At 42.9% G+C, this 19,250-nt stretch overlaps 1 protein-coding gene across 2 annotated transcripts in view; it reads right to left on the bottom strand.

Moving 5' to 3' along the window:
• Window positions 1-15,518, bottom strand: part of sft2d1 (SFT2 domain containing 1) — a 62,790-nt gene extending 47,272 nt beyond the window's left edge. Inside the window, exon 1 of one of the 2 annotated variants that reach the window (XM_078556872.1) lies at window positions 15,345-15,518. In XM_078556872.1, coding sequence (XP_078412998.1) covers window positions 15,345-15,407 — 63 coding nt within the window. In that variant the 5' untranslated portion in view covers window positions 15,408-15,518. The remainder of the gene's footprint in view (window positions 1-15,344) is intronic. The other variant, XM_078556871.1, reaches the window with a different exon arrangement.
• Between the last annotated feature and the right edge of the window lie 3,732 nt (window positions 15,519-19,250).

Here is a 19,250-nt window from a genome sequence, read left to right as displayed (position 1 = left end):
AGTTCCTCTCCAAGCCACTCACCATCTTGACTTGGAAATATATCACCATTCCTTCACTGTTGCTGGGTCAAAATCCTGGAACTCCCTCCCTAACAGCACTGCGGGTGTATCTACACACAGAGGCTAAAGCCATTCAAGAAGGCAGCTCACCACCATCTTCTCAAGGGCAACTAGGGATGGGAAATAAAAGCTGCCTAGCCAGTGATACCCACATCCCATAAGTAAATTTTTAAAAAACACTAAAAACCATGAAAGATATAGAATAATTTTTCCAGTCTTTAAATCCCTCCATGGCCTCACACCCAACCCTATCTCTGTAACCTTCTAGGGTTATAAATTTCTTACTCCTGCCTCTTGCGTAACTGCGCCTCGCTTTGTTCCACCATCAGTGGCCAAGTATTCTGTCATCTGTCTTATTTCAACTTCTTTCCTGAAAACCTTTCTTCTCTACTTGTTTCTTCGCCTTCATGTGCTTCAGATTTGTTAACAATTAAAAACCCTTATTGAAGCATACTGCTTACAAGTTTTGGCTTATGTGCCACCTTTGTGTGTTTGTGAAAACATAGTTGAGGGATTGTCATTAGTGGTGGGCAGGTTGTGGACAACCTTGGTGAGACACAAACATTAATGTTTAGCTGCATATTGTTTAAACTTATAGAGCTACATAAGGTTTTTCTGCAAAAATGGATATTAATTAACTTTCAAGTTGTTCAGTATTTTAACTGCAGGCAGAAGAACAGAAATGCAGATAATTCATATTAATAGGACATACTCGTGAATCCCAGGATCAGTGTGCTGTGGAAGCCAAAACTTAAAGGTCCGAGATTTTTGCTGCAATTGATAAACCCATTTCCTGCTCACAGCTTTGAAAAAAACAATGTCTATGTTCAGCCCATAGCAACACTATTTGATTTTGATAAGCTGTAGCACTTCTGAATCCTGAATTTACACCGCAGGACAAAATTCAGCGCACAAACACCTCAAAAACTACCTACTGAAAATTTTTGGAAGGACTATCAGTCTCATAGAAATGTGCAGACAAAAGGAATGCCTTCTTGTCATGGGGATATTCCAGTTAACATCCTTTGTATAATACAGCATTACAACCCAAGGCCCTACTTCAATGCCATAGTAAATAAGGGTTGAATCACACAACCTGGGCAAACCAAAACAACATGGCAGTGGGGCTGAAGGGAGTTATTACAGGCCATTCACAACTTAGCCATCCTTACTGACCTGAGCTGAGCTTCCAAAAAAAGAATAATGGCAGCATGAATATGAAGTTGGCTGAGTGACAGGAAACACAGTAGTGGCAAACAGTTGTTACTTGGTTTGGAGAAAGGTGGGGTTCCCCAGGGGCCGGTATTCAGATCACTGCTTTTCTCGGTATACTGTATATTAGTGACCTCAACTTGAGTTCACAGGGCACGTTTCGAAATGCACAGATAACACAAAATTTGGAAGTATTGTAAACTGTGAAAAAGACGGTGATAGACTTCAAGAGGACATAGACAGGCTGGTGGAATGGGTGGATATGTGGCAGATGAAATTTAATGCACAGAAGTGCAGAGAGATACATTTTTGTTGGAAGAATGAGGAGAGGCAATATAAAATAAAGGATACAATTCTAAAGATGGTGCAGGAACAGAAACCTGGGGGTATATATGCACAAATCATTAAAGGTGGCAGGACAGGTTGGGGAAGTGGTTAAAAAGGCATACGGTATTCTGGGCTTATAAATAGAGAGAGAGTACGAAATTGAGGAAGTTATGATGAACATTTCTAAAACATAGGTTTGGCCTCAATTGGCGTATTACGTCCAATTCTGGGCACCGCACTTTAGGAAGGAAGTGAAAGCTTTAGAGAGGGGCAGAAAAGATTTGAAATTGGTTCCAAGGATGAGGGTCTTCAGTTATATTGGAGAAGCTTCTTCTCCTTAAAGAGAAGGTTGAGAGGAGATTTGATAGAGACGTTCGTGAGAGATCGAGACAGAATAGAGAGAAGCTGTTTCCTTTGGCAGAAGGGACAAGAAGCAGAGGGCATCGATTTAAGGTGATTGGTAAAAGAATCAATGGCCACATGAGAATAAACCTTTATATGCAGACAATGGTTAGGACCTGGAATGTACTGCTACGGAGCGTGGTGGACAGATTCAATTGAGGCTTTGAAAGGAATTGGATAAGCACCTGAAGAGCAAAAATTTGCAGGGCTACAGGGAAAGGGTGGACAAGTGGGACTAGCCATGCTGATCTTGCAGAGCCAACATGGAAAGAATGGGCCAAATGGCCTCCTCCTGTACTGTAATCATTCTATGTTTCTATGACCTCATATCCTCCTTCAAAAAAGGAAAAACCTATTTTCCTGTTTAGCTAAACACAATTTAGTGCACTGACTTGTACTGTAATCACATGACCCGAGGTAACAAGTTAAACAAACAGCATTTGTGGTGAGGAGAAAACAATGGTGCCAGTGTTAAACAGCACAGGCTCACACATTTATGCAAATATATCGGATTTGGCTTTGTCAAACCAGCATTTTGTTTTACTCACTGACATATATGAAATGGCACTGTTTCCAATTTCAAAACAATGCATGCTCCACAAATTCATTTGCTCATTTTTGGCCAAATATGCCTTTGTACCATCTAAATATGCTGCAACAAAGAAAAATAGTTGGGATACTGACAGAGTACCACTTTCAGATAAAGTTTATTTGTTGGCTAAACGTAGATAGCAGAGATTACAAGCGATCCTGTTACAGTAGTGTTGTCCAATACATTAGCCATATGTGACAAATGGGAAACCCAGACAGTTAATTGTATTATGCGAAAAATAGGATAGTTCTCCCACTTTCTTAGCCAAAATTTATCCTCAAACAATGCCTAAAATGGCATAATATGGTCATTTATATCACTGCTATTTGGGGGATATCTACTTGCTGTATGGAAATTAAATGCTGCGCTTCCCACACTAAAAAAAGTGACACTTTATAAGTAACTAACTGACTGTAAAGAGGTTTAGGATGCCCTGAGGTTGCAAGAGATGCAATATAAGTGCAGGTCTTCTTTAAGTAAATAAAAAATGACTAATAGATACTATTGTTTGGCATGTCATCCAATGCCTCTGTAAGCTGCATGTGTGGCTGCACAGAAAATCAGAAGCTACTGTGCAGTCCATTCATAAACTTTCCCCGATGCCATCTCAACACTCATTGGGATAGTCTATTTGTGTGTACTTGATGTGCATTTTTTCAATATCAGGACATTTTGAAGACAGAATGAAGAGACGGGCAAAGAGGTGATGCAGTTTTGCTGGGGGCGGAGTAGTGCTGTAGTGAAGAAGCATCAGTAATGGTGGAATGGGAAAAGTGAAAGCTGGTGCTAGAAGAGGGAGGATTGCTTGAGAGACATACAGCTAAACTTTTGAACATAACGACTGGTTAAACATAACCAAAAATAGAAAATCTCTTTGGTCAAAGTCTGACAATTCGGATTTTGAATATTTAATAGAATGTGCAGATCTTAATCACTCACTGAGATAATCTGATTTTGACATGTCTTTCACTCACAACATAGAATGAGCTACCTCCATTTTTAAAGGAATTAAGTAACATTTATTCAAGCAGGTTAGAGACCTGATGCTTGAATAAGATTGATTTTTCCTTCAGTATTGATGTAACAGCCTGTGTTTGGCAGTTTACTGCACAAATCTGACTAGGCAATGCCAACCATAAGCACGACATAGAAAACTATCTGATGGCAATGAGGGAGTTAAAAATGGTCTTGGTTTGTCCTGTATGATGTGTCAGGGGACTAAGACCTCACACTGTATATTTTTACAAAATATATATAGATATCACGGAGTTACAGAATCAGAGTGCAGAAGAGGCCCTTCGGCCCATCGAGTCTGCACCGACACGTGAGAAACACCTGACCTACCTAATCCCATTTACCAGCACTTGGCCCATAGCCTTGAATGTTATGACGTGCCAAGTGCTCATCCAGGTACTTTTTAAAGGATGTGAGGCAACCCGCCTCCACCACCCTCCCAAGCAGTGCATTCCAAACCGTCACCACCCTCTGGGTAAAAACATTTTTCCTCTCATCCCCCATAAACCACCTGCCCTTTACCTTGAACTTATGCCCCCTTGTGACTGACCCTTCAACTAAGGGGAACAGCTGCTCCCTATCTGCCCTGTCCATGCCCCTCATAATCTTGTACACCTTGATCAGGTCGCCCCTCAGTCTTCCCTGCTCCAACGAAAACAACCCAAGTCTATCCAACTTCTCTTCATAACTTAAATGTTTCATCCCAGACAATATCCTGGTGAATCTCCTCTGCACCCCCTCCAGTGCAATCACATCCTTCCTATAATGTGGCGACCAGAACTGCACACAGTACTCCAGCTGTGGCCTCACTAAGGTTCTATACAACTCCAACATGACCTCCCTACTTTTGTAATCTATGCCTCAATTGATAAAGGCAAGTGTCCCATATGCCTTTTTCACCACCCCACTAACATGCCCCTCTGCCTTCAGAGATCTATGGACACACACACACCAAGGTCCCTTTGTTCCTCAGAACTTCCTAGTGTCATGCCATTCATTGAATACTTCCTTGTCAAATTACTCCTTCCAAAGTGTATCACCTCACACTTTTCAGGGTTAAATTCCATCTGCCACTTATCTTCCCATTTGACCATCCCGTCTATATCTTCGTGTAGCCCAAGACACTCAACCTCACTGTTAACCACCTGGCCAATCTTTGTGTCATCCGCAAACTTACTAAAACTTACTAATCCTACCCCTCACATAGTCATCTATGTCATTTATATAAATGACAAATAATAGGGGACCCAGCACAGATCCCTGTGGTACGCCACTGGCTTCCAGTCATTAAAGCATCCTTCTGTCATCACCCTCTGCCTCCTACAACTAAGCCAATTTTGAATCCACCTTATCAAATTACCCTGTATCCCATGTGCATTTGCCTTCTTTATAAGTCTCCCATGTGGGGCCTTGTCAAAGGCTTTGCTGAAATCCATATAAACTACATCAACAGCACTACCCTCATCTACACACCTGGTCACCTCCTCAAAAAATTCAATCAAATTTGTTAGGCATGACCTCCCTCTGACAAAGCCATGCTGACTATTCCTGATCAAACCTTGTCTCTCCAAGTGGAGATAGATACTCTCCTTCAGAACTTTCTCCAATAGTTTCCCTACCACTGATGTGAGACTCACTGGCCTGTAGTTCCCTGGTTTCTCTCTACAACCCTTCTTAAATAGCGGAACCACATTAGCTGTTCTCCAGTCCTCTGGCACCTCCCCCATGGCCAGAGAGGAATTAAAAATTTGGGTCAGAGCCCCTGCGATCTCCTCCCTTGCCTCCCTCAGCAGTCTGGGACACAAATCATCCGGGCCTGGAGATTTGTCATCTTTTAAGCCTGCCAACACCTCCAATACCTTGCCACTCTCTATATCAATTTGCTTAAGAACCTCGCAGTCTCTCTCCCAGAGTTCGATACATTCATCCTCATTCTCTTGGGTGAAGACGGATGTGAAGTATTCATTCAACAGTATAGCGATGTCCTCTGGCTCCACCCATAGATTGCCCCCTTGGTCCCTTATGGGCCCTACTCTTTCCCTGGTTATCCTCTTCGCATTGATATACTTATAGAATATCTTGGGATTTTCCCTACTTTTACCAGCCAGAGCTTTCTCATATCCCCTCTTTGATCTCCTAATTGCTTTCTTAAGCTCCACCCTGCACTTTCTGTACTCCACTAATGCCTCTGCTGATTTGCTTCCCTTGTACCTGCTAAAAGCCTCTCTTTTCCTTCTCATCGTAACCTGAATATCTCTGGTCATCCATGGTTCTCTGGGCTTGTTACTCCTTCCTATCACCCTAGAGGGAACATGTTGAGCCTGTACCCTCCCCATTTCCTTTTTGAACACCCCCCACTGTTCCTCTGTAGATTTTCCACAAGTTACTGTTCCCAGTCTACCTTGGCCAGATCCTGCCTTATTTTACTAAAAGTGGTCTCCTCCAATCCAAAATATTTTTTTGCAACTTGTCTATTTCTTTGTCCACAACAAACTTAAACTGTACCATGTTGTGGTTGCTATCGCTAAAATGCTCGCCCACCACCACCTTAGCCACATGTCCGGCTTCAATCCCCAGAATTAGGTCCAACACTGCGCTGTCCCTTGTTGGACCCTCTGCGTATTGACCTAAAAAGTTCTCCTGTACACATTTCAAGAAATCCACTCCATCCAAGCCCTTAACACTATGTCTAATCCAATTAATGTTGGGGAAGTTGAAATCACCTAATATAATTACCCTATTCTTATTGTTTTTACACACCTCATGCCTAATTTCTAAAATTTCAAAAACTGGGGGAAAAAACCTTTTAAAATGGCTAAAGCTATGTCTGTCTGTGATCTTTGAACCAGAGGAGCTATCTGGCAGTTTCACAGGAACTTACACTTTGTTATCTCTGAAGAGACTCTAACAACCACCTGTGGGCTGCAGAGGCCAAATTCAAAGAGAACTGTACAAAGACCATCTTCATTTCATAAGCCAGGCTGGCCAACCGGAGCCTGTTCATCGACTAGGACAAAGGACACCTCCCGTTCAAGTCTTAATGGTTCGAATGTTTAATAATCTCCGGGATCCAGACAAAAAGATACACACCTTTGTCAAAGCCAGAGTGGAAAGGTGGGAGTCATGTAACATAAATCTCTAGCTGGTGGAACCAGTTATATTACCCTACTGTATTGAAAACTCATTTTCACATTTACCATCTACAAGCCATCTCACAGAAAAGTGGCTCTTCCCAGGTTGAATGCTAGGCCCCATCTACTGTGTTTCTACTGGAACTTCTGTACCATCGCCTACAAAACTAATTCATCGCTGCGTGCCTATCTCATCATGTGAAGTCAACAGTGCCGACCTCTTTGAAGGAATGCCTCGTAGGACTTTGATTCTGGACTCTGGGCTCATGTGAAACAATAATTCCTTTCTCTGTGGTCTTTGTCCTGTAAATCTTTCTTTTCTCTAACCCTCTTTTACAACATGAGTGCACAGGGGCTTCATGGTGAACCCCCCCTACTCCCACATTTTGAGTATGTGCAAATAAACCAACCCTCTGAGTTCAACCTATCATGAGCTTCCTGTGGGGTTATTAATAGAAATTGGATCACACCAAAGCTGAGGGGAAATGCACACCGCTTATAAAGGGTGTAGCAAATCAAACACCTTTCTGTTGATGGATGGGTGGTGAGAGGAGAATTCAGGGCCATTTAAATTAACTGCCCCCTTGTCCATAACAGATGATTTAAATGGTTTAGTCTGAATTATCCTTTCAGGGATCATCATGGACCACTTATTACTATTCAAATCTAAGAGATCGAATAGGTTGGGCATTTTGGATAAAAGCACTGTAGGACTAAATAGCCAACCACACTTGACTGAAAAGGTACAGTATTATTGCACTCACAGGCAAGTATTAACTCAGAATTGCAAGCCAACTCTTGCAAATAAGTTTGAAGCAGGTATCTCACAATCTTAGATGAAGAGTCAATTACACAATCCATGGGTTGTCCACAAAAAAGTAAATTCTGAAGAGGTCCATTTTGAGAGATAGTGAGCAATTTTATGAAATACTTTCTACTGCACTCAAGTGGCAAGACACAGCATAATTATACGCTAACACATTATAGAAGGCTGTAGGCCAATTTGATGAGTTTGAATGTTCGAAAAAGGTAAACGAGCATTTACATGTTTTACAATGAGTTAAAATAAATTCATGTCACAGACGTCTTCAAAAAATACAATTGTTCCTAATTTACATAAATGGCCTGACTTCAAAAACTCAATGCTAAATAGTCTAATTTATGGACGGTACTAAATGGAATCACAGGAGGCAGATCAGGTACCATAGAAGAGTTGGATGGTATACGCAAGTGAGTAGAACAATAACAGATGAAATTTAGTACAGGCCAGTGTAAAGTCATGTCCATAAGAAGGAAAACTAACAACATGCATGCTCCATGAATGGTGTAGAATTAGCTACGGGTGAAATGGATAGAGACTCAGGAGGGATAAAAGCAACATATTGCTGGAAATCTGAAGTAAAAACAGAAATGCTGTAAACACTCAGCATACCAGGCAGCATCTGTGGAGAGTTAACATTTCAGGTCAATGATCTTTAGTCAGAACTGGAGTTAGGAGTCTTTCAGGTTAAAGCAATGTCTGACCATTACACAACAGAAATAAGCAAAGCCAACAGGATATTGTAATACGTTGTCAAAACGGAATGTTAGAGGAGGTAGTGATCAAATTTTGTAGTGATCTTATCAGTCCCCACCTTCAATACTGCACCTAATGCTGGTTACCAAGAAATAAGAGACATTGAAGAGCTTGAGGCACTGCACAGAAGAGCCACAAGACTGTTTTCTGACACCCATCTTAGTTAATAGAATTGCATCATAAATCCCTGCAAGTAATATAGATAGACACATGTTGCTATAATATTGCTGCCACAGGTGTTGATAAACTGAATACAAAATATAATTCAGTACTTTACTCGTGGAAAGTGTTGTACTAAAGTTCCTAACATGATTTGGGAGTCCTTGTGCATGAATCCCAAAAAGCTAACATACAAGTTCAACAGGGAATAGGGAAGGCAAATGGAATGTTAACCTTTACTTCAAAGGGAATGGAGTATAAAAATAGAGAAGTCTTGCTAAAACTACACAAGGCACTAGTTAGACCACACCTAGAATACTGTGAGCAGTTTTGGTCTCCTTATCTAAGAGAAGACATACTGGCATTGGCAGCAGTCCAGAGAAGGTTCACTAGGTTGATTCTGGGTATGGAGGGATTTTCTTATGAGGAGAGGTTGAGTAGGTTGAGCCTGTATTCATTGGAGTTTAGAAGAATGAGAGGCGACCTTATAGAAATATAAGATTCTTAGGGGGCTTGACAGGGTAGATGCTGAGAGGTTGTTTCCCCTTGTGGGAGAGTCTAGGGCCAGAGGGCATAACCTCAGAGTAAGGGGTTGCCCATTTAAAACAGAGATGAGGAGGAATTTCTTCTCTCAGAGGGTAGTTAAATTATGGAATTCTTTACTGCAGGGGGCTGTAGAAACTGGGTCTTTAAGTATATACAAGGCGGAGATAGACAGATTTTTAATCAGTAAAAGAATCAAGGGTTATGGGGAAAAGGCAAGAAAGTAGAGTTGAAGATCAGCCATGATCTCATTGAATGGCAGAGCAGACTCGATAGGCCTATTGGCCTACTTCTGCTCCTACGTCTTATGGTCTTACTTGCCACTTTCAGAACAGTCCAGTAAAGGTGAGCTTATATTTCAGAGATGCAAACAAAATACATGGAAATAATATAACCAAGAGTTAAAAAACTATCTGCAAAAATTGTAATGATGGAATGGACAGGTTTCAATAAGAAACAGATAAACTTTATTACAGAGCTTTTTCAGGTGCTACATGTTCGATCAGGGGTCTCGTAAGGAAACCTGCCCGCTGCATTCCCCGCGTTTAGGATTCATTGGTCAGAGCCTCCAGAATCCCTGATAGACGGCAGGAGAGGCTATACCTTCATTTACTACTGTTCCTCCCCCTTTAGATTTTTTTACGATTTCTATTTACAAGGAAACATTTGAATATCCAACAACATATACATATATAAAACTTCAGGTGATTAAAGATCCAATCTCTGAGGTGCTCTCCTTATACGGCTAGAGCGGCATAGCTCTATCACTTGAGGTTCCTCAACAGGATCAACAAGATCTGAAACTGCAGCATGAGACATCATTAGAAAGTGGCAGCCTGGGTTTGGCAACTCAACAGAGACATTGGGCACGTCTATTCTAGGCCGATTTGTCACCTCAGGAATTGACAGTTTGATGTTAATCACAGGCAGAATAGTTGGTTGTTGAAATGTCTCTCTAACATGAATATGATCTACGTGTTTACGAACGATTCCATCTTCCAGTTGTACTTGGAAGGATGAGAGATCAGTCTCTGAGACAATGGTTCCAGGAACCCAACAAGGACCACTTCCGAAATTTCGCATGATACCGTGTCACCTATACTGAATGTGCGAGCTTTGTTGTGTATATCATGGTTTAACTTTTGATTCCTCTGATTCCACTCTACCTTCCCCTCTAAATTTGGAAAAACCAGGCTTAACTGTGCGGGTGGCATTTCATCAATAATTCAGACGGTGTTGAACCCGTAGTCGAGTGTGCCGTCGTACGATAACTGAGAAGAAAGCAGGAGAGTCGAGATTCTAGAGTATCTTTTGATAATCTTTTCATACCAGACTTGAAAGTTTGTACATCTCTCTTGGCTAAAACATTCGATGAGGGATGGTAAGCAGCTATTTTAATATGTCTGATTCCATTCAGATTCATGGGACAGAATTTTTCCCTCGTCGTGCAGGCCCGAGCCAAACGGAAGAAAAATAGTGCGTGATGATGTTGGATGAGCATCCCAATGTCATCGTGCATTTGCGTGATATTTCAGTCGGTGGGCAGGCGTGAGAGGTGACAGCGCGCCTGCCGACAATTAAAAGTCCTATTAAGGCCCTTAATCAATTAGTTAAATTGAATAAAAGCAAAAAACTGCGGATGCTGGAAATCCAAAACAAAAATAAAAATACCTGGAAAAACTCAGCAGGTCTGACAGCATCTGCGGAGAGGAATACAGTTAATGTTTTGAGTCCGTATGACTCTTCATCAGAACTAAGTAAAAATGGAAAAGAGGTGAAACATAAGCTGGTTTAAGGGGTGGGTGGGACAGTAGAGCTGGATAGAGAGCCAGTGATAGGTGGAGATAGCCAAAAGATGTCATAGACAAAAGGACAAAGAGGTGTTGAAGGTGGTGTTAAATTGAATTTTTGGTTGGCGGGCAGGCAAATAGGCCAAGCGGCCTTTGCATTTTTTGCGAACCTCATCCATGGGCGCGAAGAGGTTTCAACCATTGATTAAAAAAACTTTTGAAACTCATTTTTAACATGTCCCTACTCATGTGACAGAGCTGAGCGTTTCAGTGTGCGATTCACGGTGGCTGGTCGTTAATTGGCCAGCCAGCATGAAATCGCGGTTGGGGCCCAATCGCGGCGGCAGTCGCTTTCACGGCCGCTCCCGGGCCTGTCCAGCGAGGTAAAAATTCTGCCCATGAGTTTCTGAAACTCTGAGCTGGCAATGGCTGGAGCGTTATCAGAAACAACGATTTCAGGTAGGCCATGTATGCTAAAGCAGTGACGCAGCTTCTCGATAGTTGCGCTCGGTGTTGACGATTTTACTTTGAATACATCCAACCATTTAGAATATGCATCTATGATCAACAAAAACATTGCATCTAAGAATGGTCCTACTTAATCGATATGTAGTCTAATCCAGGGTCGACCAGGCCACTCCCACGGACGCTTCTGTTGTTGCTGACAATGGAGACAATGCTTCACCATGCTTTCAATGTCACTGTCAATGCCTGGCCACCAGACGTAGCTTTGCGCAAGCATTTTCATCTTCGATATGCCTGGATGTGCACTGTGAAGCTCTGTCAAGAGTGGTTCTCTAGCTTGTGATGGGACGACAATTCTTGATTCCCCAAACAAAATTCCATCTTGACAGCTTAACTCTGTTTCTGGCATGGAATGGTCTCAAATCTTCAGATACAGGCGAATCTGACCATCCTTGCAAAATAAAGTCTCTGGCTTTCGACGATATCGGATCTTGTTCGCCGAATTTCTAATTTGCTTCACACATACAGGCAAAGAATCCAAGAAATTCAGTAATAGCACAATTTCTTGTGGAACAGGAGCATGCACAACGCTATCTGGTAATGGGAGATGACTGAGTACGTCCGCATTTGCAATGTATAAGCCAGGACAGTACATAAAAGTATATTCATACGCAGATAATATCAGAGCCCAACATTGTATTCTTGCTGATGCTATTGGCGGAATGGTCTTATCCTCACTGAATAAACCCATTAATGGTTTATGGTCCGACACAATGGTGAAAAGTCCGAATGCCCAAATAAACCTTCCTTTTCTAGCTGGGAATAACCCTTCTCGGTTTTAGAGAGGGTTTTTGCGACATAGCCAATGGGCCTTTCTGCTCCATTTCTCATTGTGTGAGATAACATGGCTCTGATACCATAGGGAGAGGCATCCCATGTTAATACCAACTCTTTCGATGGGTCATAGTGTACCAATAAACATGACAAATGCAACAGTTTCTTCACTTTCACAAAGGCTTCTTCCTGTTGTGAATTCCACAACCAATGGTGACTCTTTTGTAACAAGTGTAATGGTGCCAACACAGGTGATAAGTTAGGCAAGAAGCGGCTATAGTAGTTGATCACCCCCAGGAAGGACTTGAGTTTGATTACATTGGATAGCGAGGGTGCACCTTTTACTGCCCAAACTTCCTCTTCTACCTGCTGCAAACCCATGGAGTCCACCCTGTGACCCAGGTAAGTAACCTCCGGTGCTTCAAATGTACATTTTTCCTTCTTTAACCATACGCTGGCTTCCATGAACTTCCTTATCATTTCCTCCAGGTTGGCCAACTGTTTGGTCTCGGTCGACCCAGTGTTTGGTCTCGGTTAACCCTGTGATCAAAACATCATCTAGGTATACTGCCACTCATGGAAGTCCTTGCAAAAGGCTCTCCATTGTTCTCTGGAAGATCGCGCATACTTCAAAGGGTATGTGAGTTTATTGATAAAGACTCTTGTATGTGTGTGTTAATAGTCATGTAATCTCTTGACGTACTATCCAGTTCTAATTATTGGTAGGCGTGGCTCATATCTAATTTCGTATGTGACTTGCTTCCAGCCAGCTTTGCATACAAATCGTCTATCCTTGGAATGGGGTACCTGTCTAGTTTTGCTGCCTTATTTATGGTCAATTTATAGTCCCCACAAGTGTGTATGGTTTGGTCAGGCTTAACCACTGGGACTATGGGTGCTGCCCATTCCGAGAATTTGACAGGTTGGATGATGCCCAGCTTTTCTAACCGGCACAGTTCTGTGTCCACCTTCTCCTTCAACGCATAAGGCACAGGTCTGGCCTTAAAGAAACGTGGTGTTGCCTGAGGATCCACATATATCTTGGCCTTCACGCTTTTAACTTCCTTAATTCATCCCGAAATACTATGTCATATTTTCTTAACAGGTCAGGAGCTCCTCCTGTTTTCAGATGAAATATCTCCGGCCAGTCAAGCTCGATCTTCTGTAACCAGTCTCGGTCTAAAAGACTGGGTCCTTCTCCATTCGCTACCATTAGAGGCAGCTGGGTTGTCTGTTACCTGTAAGGCACTGGTACTGTGGCAATGCCCTTTACCTGAATAGATTCTCCAGTGTATGTCTTTAATTTAGCGGTTGAATGTTCCAGGTTTATTGGCTGTCTACCTTCATTAAGGTACCCATATCCACCTTCATTATTTGTGGCTTCTCATTAACTTGGATTGTGACAGTGATAGGTTCGGTTTTTACAGAGGTTATGTTATACAGGCAATAAATGTCGGTGTCGGCAGCTTCAAGTTCTGCTGTATTTTTTAATTCAATCATGTTGGCTTGTTGCTTTATGGGCTGTTTCGACTTGGCCTTGCATTGCCTTACTATGTGACCTTTCTTATGGCAGGAACGACATTCTGCCTCCTTGAATTTACAGGTACCGATCCGTGGTCACCTCCACATCTACAACAACTTAATCTTGGAGTTGCTGCTGGGCCTTTACATGTTTCTAGCAGTGGACATTGCCTCTCGCTTTGACGCTGTGGGTCTGGTTTTCGTGTCATGCCTGGCGGCAGGCACTCACCCCACATGAAGTACAGTGCCATGCTGTACGTGTTGCAAAGCCTGCGCGTCTCCACACAGCACTTTCCATGGTGTGGGGGTTTCTAGAGTGTGCTTAAAGTCAATGTCAACCTCAACGAGTAAATGGCGCTGTATGACGTTTTAATGAACTCTAAAAACTAATCAGTCCCGCAGCGTGTAATATGTCCCCGAAGTCGCAGTGTTTTGTCAACTGCTTAAGGTTCGCTACATTGGTTGCGGTGGACTCTCCTGGGGCCCTAACTGGAATTAAATTTAAAATGCCGCATTATTATGGATGGCTTTGGCTGGAAGTGCGTTTTCACAAGGTCCACTAATTCATTATAAGACTTCGAATCGTGCATGCTCCGGGACATCAGGTTGTGATGAGATTGTATGTCTTACTGCCACATACACTCAAAATGATGGCTTTCTGCTTTTCCTCTGCAATAATTTTGTTTACTATGAAATAAAATCCAAGGCGGTCTACATACTGGCTCCAATCTTCCATAATTGCATCAGAAGGGTCGATTCTGCTGAGGAGTAGCATGACTGGTGAGTAGTCTTTTCTTTTTGTTAAGATTCGATGTACTCAAGGTAACAAGGCGAGGTGCAGTGTGGAGCTATTTTATCCTCGTCGCCAAATGTAATGACTCAATGGAGCAGACAGGTTTCAACAAGAAACAGATAAACTTTATTACAGAGAGCTTTTTGGGCGCGACATGCTCGATCAGGACTCTCATCTGGAAGCCCCGCCAGGTTTCTTGTGTTTAGGGCTCATTGGTTGGAGCCTCCCAGAACCTCCCATAACGTGATCCCCGATAGAAAGCAGGAGGGGCTATACCTTCAGTTACTATAAAAATGCTAGAGTATATCTATCTTACATGTTTTGCATGCTAGGAATGCAGATTATATGGGCTTGCTTCCTCAACTGCAAGAAGTATCAGGGGTAAATTTGAATGAAATCATCCAGACATCCTTGCAACCAATTGAATACTTGCTTCCTCAATCACAATACATGTAACTTATTGAGCAAGGTAGACAGGGTGTTAAACGGAGTGGGAAGTGGATTTCATAAAGTTACTGTAGAAAATATCTATATTGACATCATTTACTTCACGGGTGTTTTAGACCAGTTTGAAAGTGGGTCACCATGGGCAGTGCACCTTCAATGACGTATGACCGTGCTGAAAGCATGAACCAAAAAACCCAATGCTTCCAGGGGTCACCTATTTGTTGCATGGCGTGCTCGACTTTCTGGAGTATTTAGTAAATACTAAGTCTACAACACTTCTAGGGTCGTTAGGACTGATATTCGTGGCGAACATTTCACAGTTTGTCATAAAGGTGTAAAAGAAAGCGGAATTTGTGCAGGCGGATCTACAGAATACAAGTGGCGGGATGGGGGTGGGGGAGCTGCTGCGGCATTAACCCCGAGGGACAGACACTCGGCCCGACACTCAGTGACTGGAAAGCTGCAGCCGAGGGTTTACCTGTGTCGTCAGACATTGTTCCTCATCGTCCTGGCCGCTCAGCACTCTCCGCAATTTCTCCATTGATTTTAACCCGAGCAAAAACACCCGAAAATGAAACTTCCTCTAAACTCTGGACACCGCGACAACCGGAAAACAGCGGAGTCACCAGTGAAACTCTCCCCCGAGCCGCTGTGTTCATCTTCCTAACAGCCCGGACAGGTTAGTATGTAACACAGGGAGATGGAGTGACCGGGTCACCATGGAAATGAAAGAGCCAGGGCAGGTATGGCAATTGTTTGGTGGAAAGTGGAACACAGAGAGGGTGAAAGAAAAAAACATGAGGAAAGGAAGCAGGAATACAGGAGTCCATATGAACCTGTTCCACCATATAAAACCATCATGAATCATGATCTCAACTGCACTTTTTCACACTATCTCCACATCCTTCCAGTCCAAAAACATAGCCTTAAATGTACTGAACGACCAAGCATCCAGATCCCCCTGATGTAGACAATTCGAAAGATTCACAGCCCTGTGAGTGAAGAAATTTCTCCTCATCTCAGTCCTAAATGACCGGTCCATTATCCCGAGACTGTGCCCCTTTAGGTTCCTGAGCCAGGGCAACAACCTCTCAGTGTCTACCCGTGTTTTAGATTTCCCAGGCAAGAGAAACAAACTCAGTGTCTACCCTGTCATGAGGCATGAGGGAGGAGCTGGCCAAAATTGACTGGGAGATGAGCCTAGCAGGAAAGACAGTGGAACAGCAATGGCAGGAGTTTCTGGGAGTAATTTGGGAGACACAGCAAAAATTCATCGCTAGGAAGAAGAAGCATACTAAAGGGAGGACGAGGCAACCATGGCTGACAAAGGAAGTCAGGGACAGCATAAAAGCTAAAGAGAAAGCATACAATGCGGTGAAGAGCAGTGGGAAACCAGGGGATTGGGAAGCCTACAAAGACCAACAGAGGACAACTAAAAAAGAAATAAGGAGGGAGAAGATTAAATATGAGGGTAAACTAGCCAGTAATATAAAAGAAGATTGCAAGAGTTTTTTTAGATATATAAAGGGTAAGAGAGAGGCAAAAGTGGACATTGGGCTGCTGGAGAATGACGCTGGAGAAGTAGTAGTGGGGAACAAAGAAATGGCGGAGGAACTGAATAGGTACTTTGCGTCAGTTTTCACAGTGGAAGACACGAGTGACATCCCCAAAGTTCAAGAGAGTCGGGGGGCAGAAGTGAGTATGGTGGCCATTACCAAGGAGAAGGTGCTAGGAAAACTGAAAGTTCTGAAGGTGGATAAATCACCTGGACCTGATGGATTACATCCCAGAGTTCTGAAGGAGATAGCTGAAGACATAGTGGAGGCGTTAGTGGTGATCTTTCAGGAATCACTGGAGTCAGGGAGGACTGGAAAATCGCTAATGTAAGCCCCCTGTTTAAGAAGGGAGTGAGGCAAAAGACGGGAAACTACAGGCCGATTAGCCTGACATTGGTCGTTGGTAAGATTTTAGAGTCCATTATTAAGGATGAGATTTCAGAATACTTGGAAGTGCATGGTAAAATCGGGCAAAGTCAACATGATTTCATCAAGGGGAGGTCATGCCTGACAAATCTGTTAGAATTCTTTTAGGAGGTAACAAGTAGGTTAAACAAAGGAGAGCCAATGGATGTTATCTACTTGGACTTCCAGAAGGCCTTTGACAAGGTGCCGCACAGGAGGCTGCTCAGTAAGATAAAAGCCCATGGCGTTAGAGGCAAGGTACTAGCATGGATAGAAGATTGGCTGTCTGGCAGGAGGCAGAGAGTGGGGATAAGGGGGTCCTTCTCAGGATGGCGGCTGGTGACTAGTGGAGTTCCGCAGGGGTCAGTGTTTGGATCACAACTTTTCACTTTATACATTAATGATCTAGATGAAGGAACTGAGGGCATCCTGGCTAAGTTTGCAGATGATACAAAGATAGGTGGAGGGACAGGTAGTATTGAGGAGGTGGGGAGGCTGCAGAAGGATTTGGACAGGTTAGGAGAATGGGCAAAGAAGAGGCAGATGGAATACAACGTGGGGAAGTGTGAGGTCATGCACTTTGGTAGGAAGAATAGAGGCATGGACTATTTTTTAAATGGGGAGAGAATTCAGAAATCTGGAGTGCAAAGGGACTTGGGAGTCCTAGTCCAGGATTCTCTTAAGGTTAACTTGCAGGTTGAGTCGGTAGTTAGGAAGGCAAATGCAATGTTGGCATTTATTTCGAGAGGACTAGAATATAAAAGCAGGGATGTGCTGCTGAGGCTTTATAAGGCTCTATTCAGACCACGTTTAGAATATTGTGAGCAATTTTGGGCCCCGTATCTCAGGAAGGATGTGCTGGCCCTGGAGAGGGTCCAGACGAGGTTCACGAGAATGATCCTAGGAATGAAAGGCTTAACATATGAGGAACGTTTGAGGACTCTGGGTCTATACTCGATGGAGTTTAGAAGGATGAGGGGGGATCTGATTGAAACTTACAGAATACTGAAAGGCCTGGATAGAGTGGATGTGGGGAAGATGTTTCCATTAGTAGGAGAGACTAGGACCCGAGGGCACAGCCTCAGAGTAAAGGGAAGACCTTTTAGAACAGAGATGAGGAGAAACTTCTTTAGCCAGAGAGTGGTGAATCTATGGAATTCATTGCCACAGAAGGCTGTGGAGGCCAGGTCATTGAGAGTATTTAAGACCGAGATAGATAGGTTCTTGATTGGTAAGGGGATCAAAGGTTATGGGGAGAAGGCGGGAGAATGGGGTTGAGAAACTTATCAGCCATGATTGAATGGCGGAGCAGACTCAATGGGCCGATTGGCCTAATTTCTGCTCCTATGTCTTATGGTCTTATGGTCTGTCAGACCCCTCCATAATCTTGCACGTTTCAATGAGATCACCTCATTCTTATAAACGTGAGAGAGTATAAGACAAATCAGTAAATCAACTCAGTCTCTCATCATAGGGCAACTCTCTCATCCAGGAACCAATCTAGTGAACATTCATTGTACTGCCTCCAAGGCAAGTATATCATTCCTTAGATATGGAGATTGTTTGCATCTTGGAAATGCAATCTTTACTAAGTATACCACCTGGCTTGCCATAGTCATGTGACTCTGCCATGAGGCAAGTTGACTGTAGGCTGCCATTTCTGACTAGTTGGATTAAGCCTCTCATTGAGAACACACTGAAGGAGTACTGCTGTCCTTATACATGAAACATGGTGCCAGGAAGAGATTTTTGAACCCTGGAAGTGGTTCAGAGAAGATAGCTCAGAAAGGCACACAGAAATGTTCAAATCTGAAAAAGGAAGCTGCTTAAAAAAGTTCATGAAAAGCACTGAGCTGGAGGACAAGGACAAAGGAAAAGCAAACACAAAAGGCAAGCAGACACATATCAAAAGCTGCAAGCTGCATTTAAATACTGGCTGAGTGAACATGGCAAACTTTGGAAACTTTCCAATCCCAGCTCCAGTCAAACTGAACAGTGATACATGGCAGAATTGGCAGTTTTTCCACTTACAATGGCAAAGCTGTGAGATTGCAATAGACTTAATTAATAAACCAGAATCGAAAAAAGTAGCCATACCTCTGACACTGCTGGGGAGGGACTGCTACAAAGTGCATACCACTCTAAATCTAACAGTAGAACAAAGAAAAAAGACAACAGAGATTTTGAAAGCCTTGAAAGCTTTGAACCTCAAGTGAATGTTACATATGAATGCTATGCCTTCAACACAAGAGTACAAGATGCACAAGAAGCCATTGAACAGTACGTGATTGCAGTAACACAGCTTGCAGAATTGTGTGAATTGAGACTGCTAAAAGATGACCTGATTGAAGATAGTTTAGTCTTAGGCGTGAGAGACCCCTCGGTGAGAGCAAGTCTACTGAAAGATGAGAAACTGATGCTAA

The sequence above is a fragment of the Cetorhinus maximus genome, chromosome 14 (genome assembly GCF_964194155.1).
Source record: "Cetorhinus maximus chromosome 14, sCetMax3.hap1.1, whole genome shotgun sequence".
NCBI lineage: Eukaryota > Metazoa > Chordata > Chondrichthyes > Lamniformes > Cetorhinidae > Cetorhinus > Cetorhinus maximus.
This window is presented reverse-complemented; position numbering and strand designations above follow the sequence as displayed.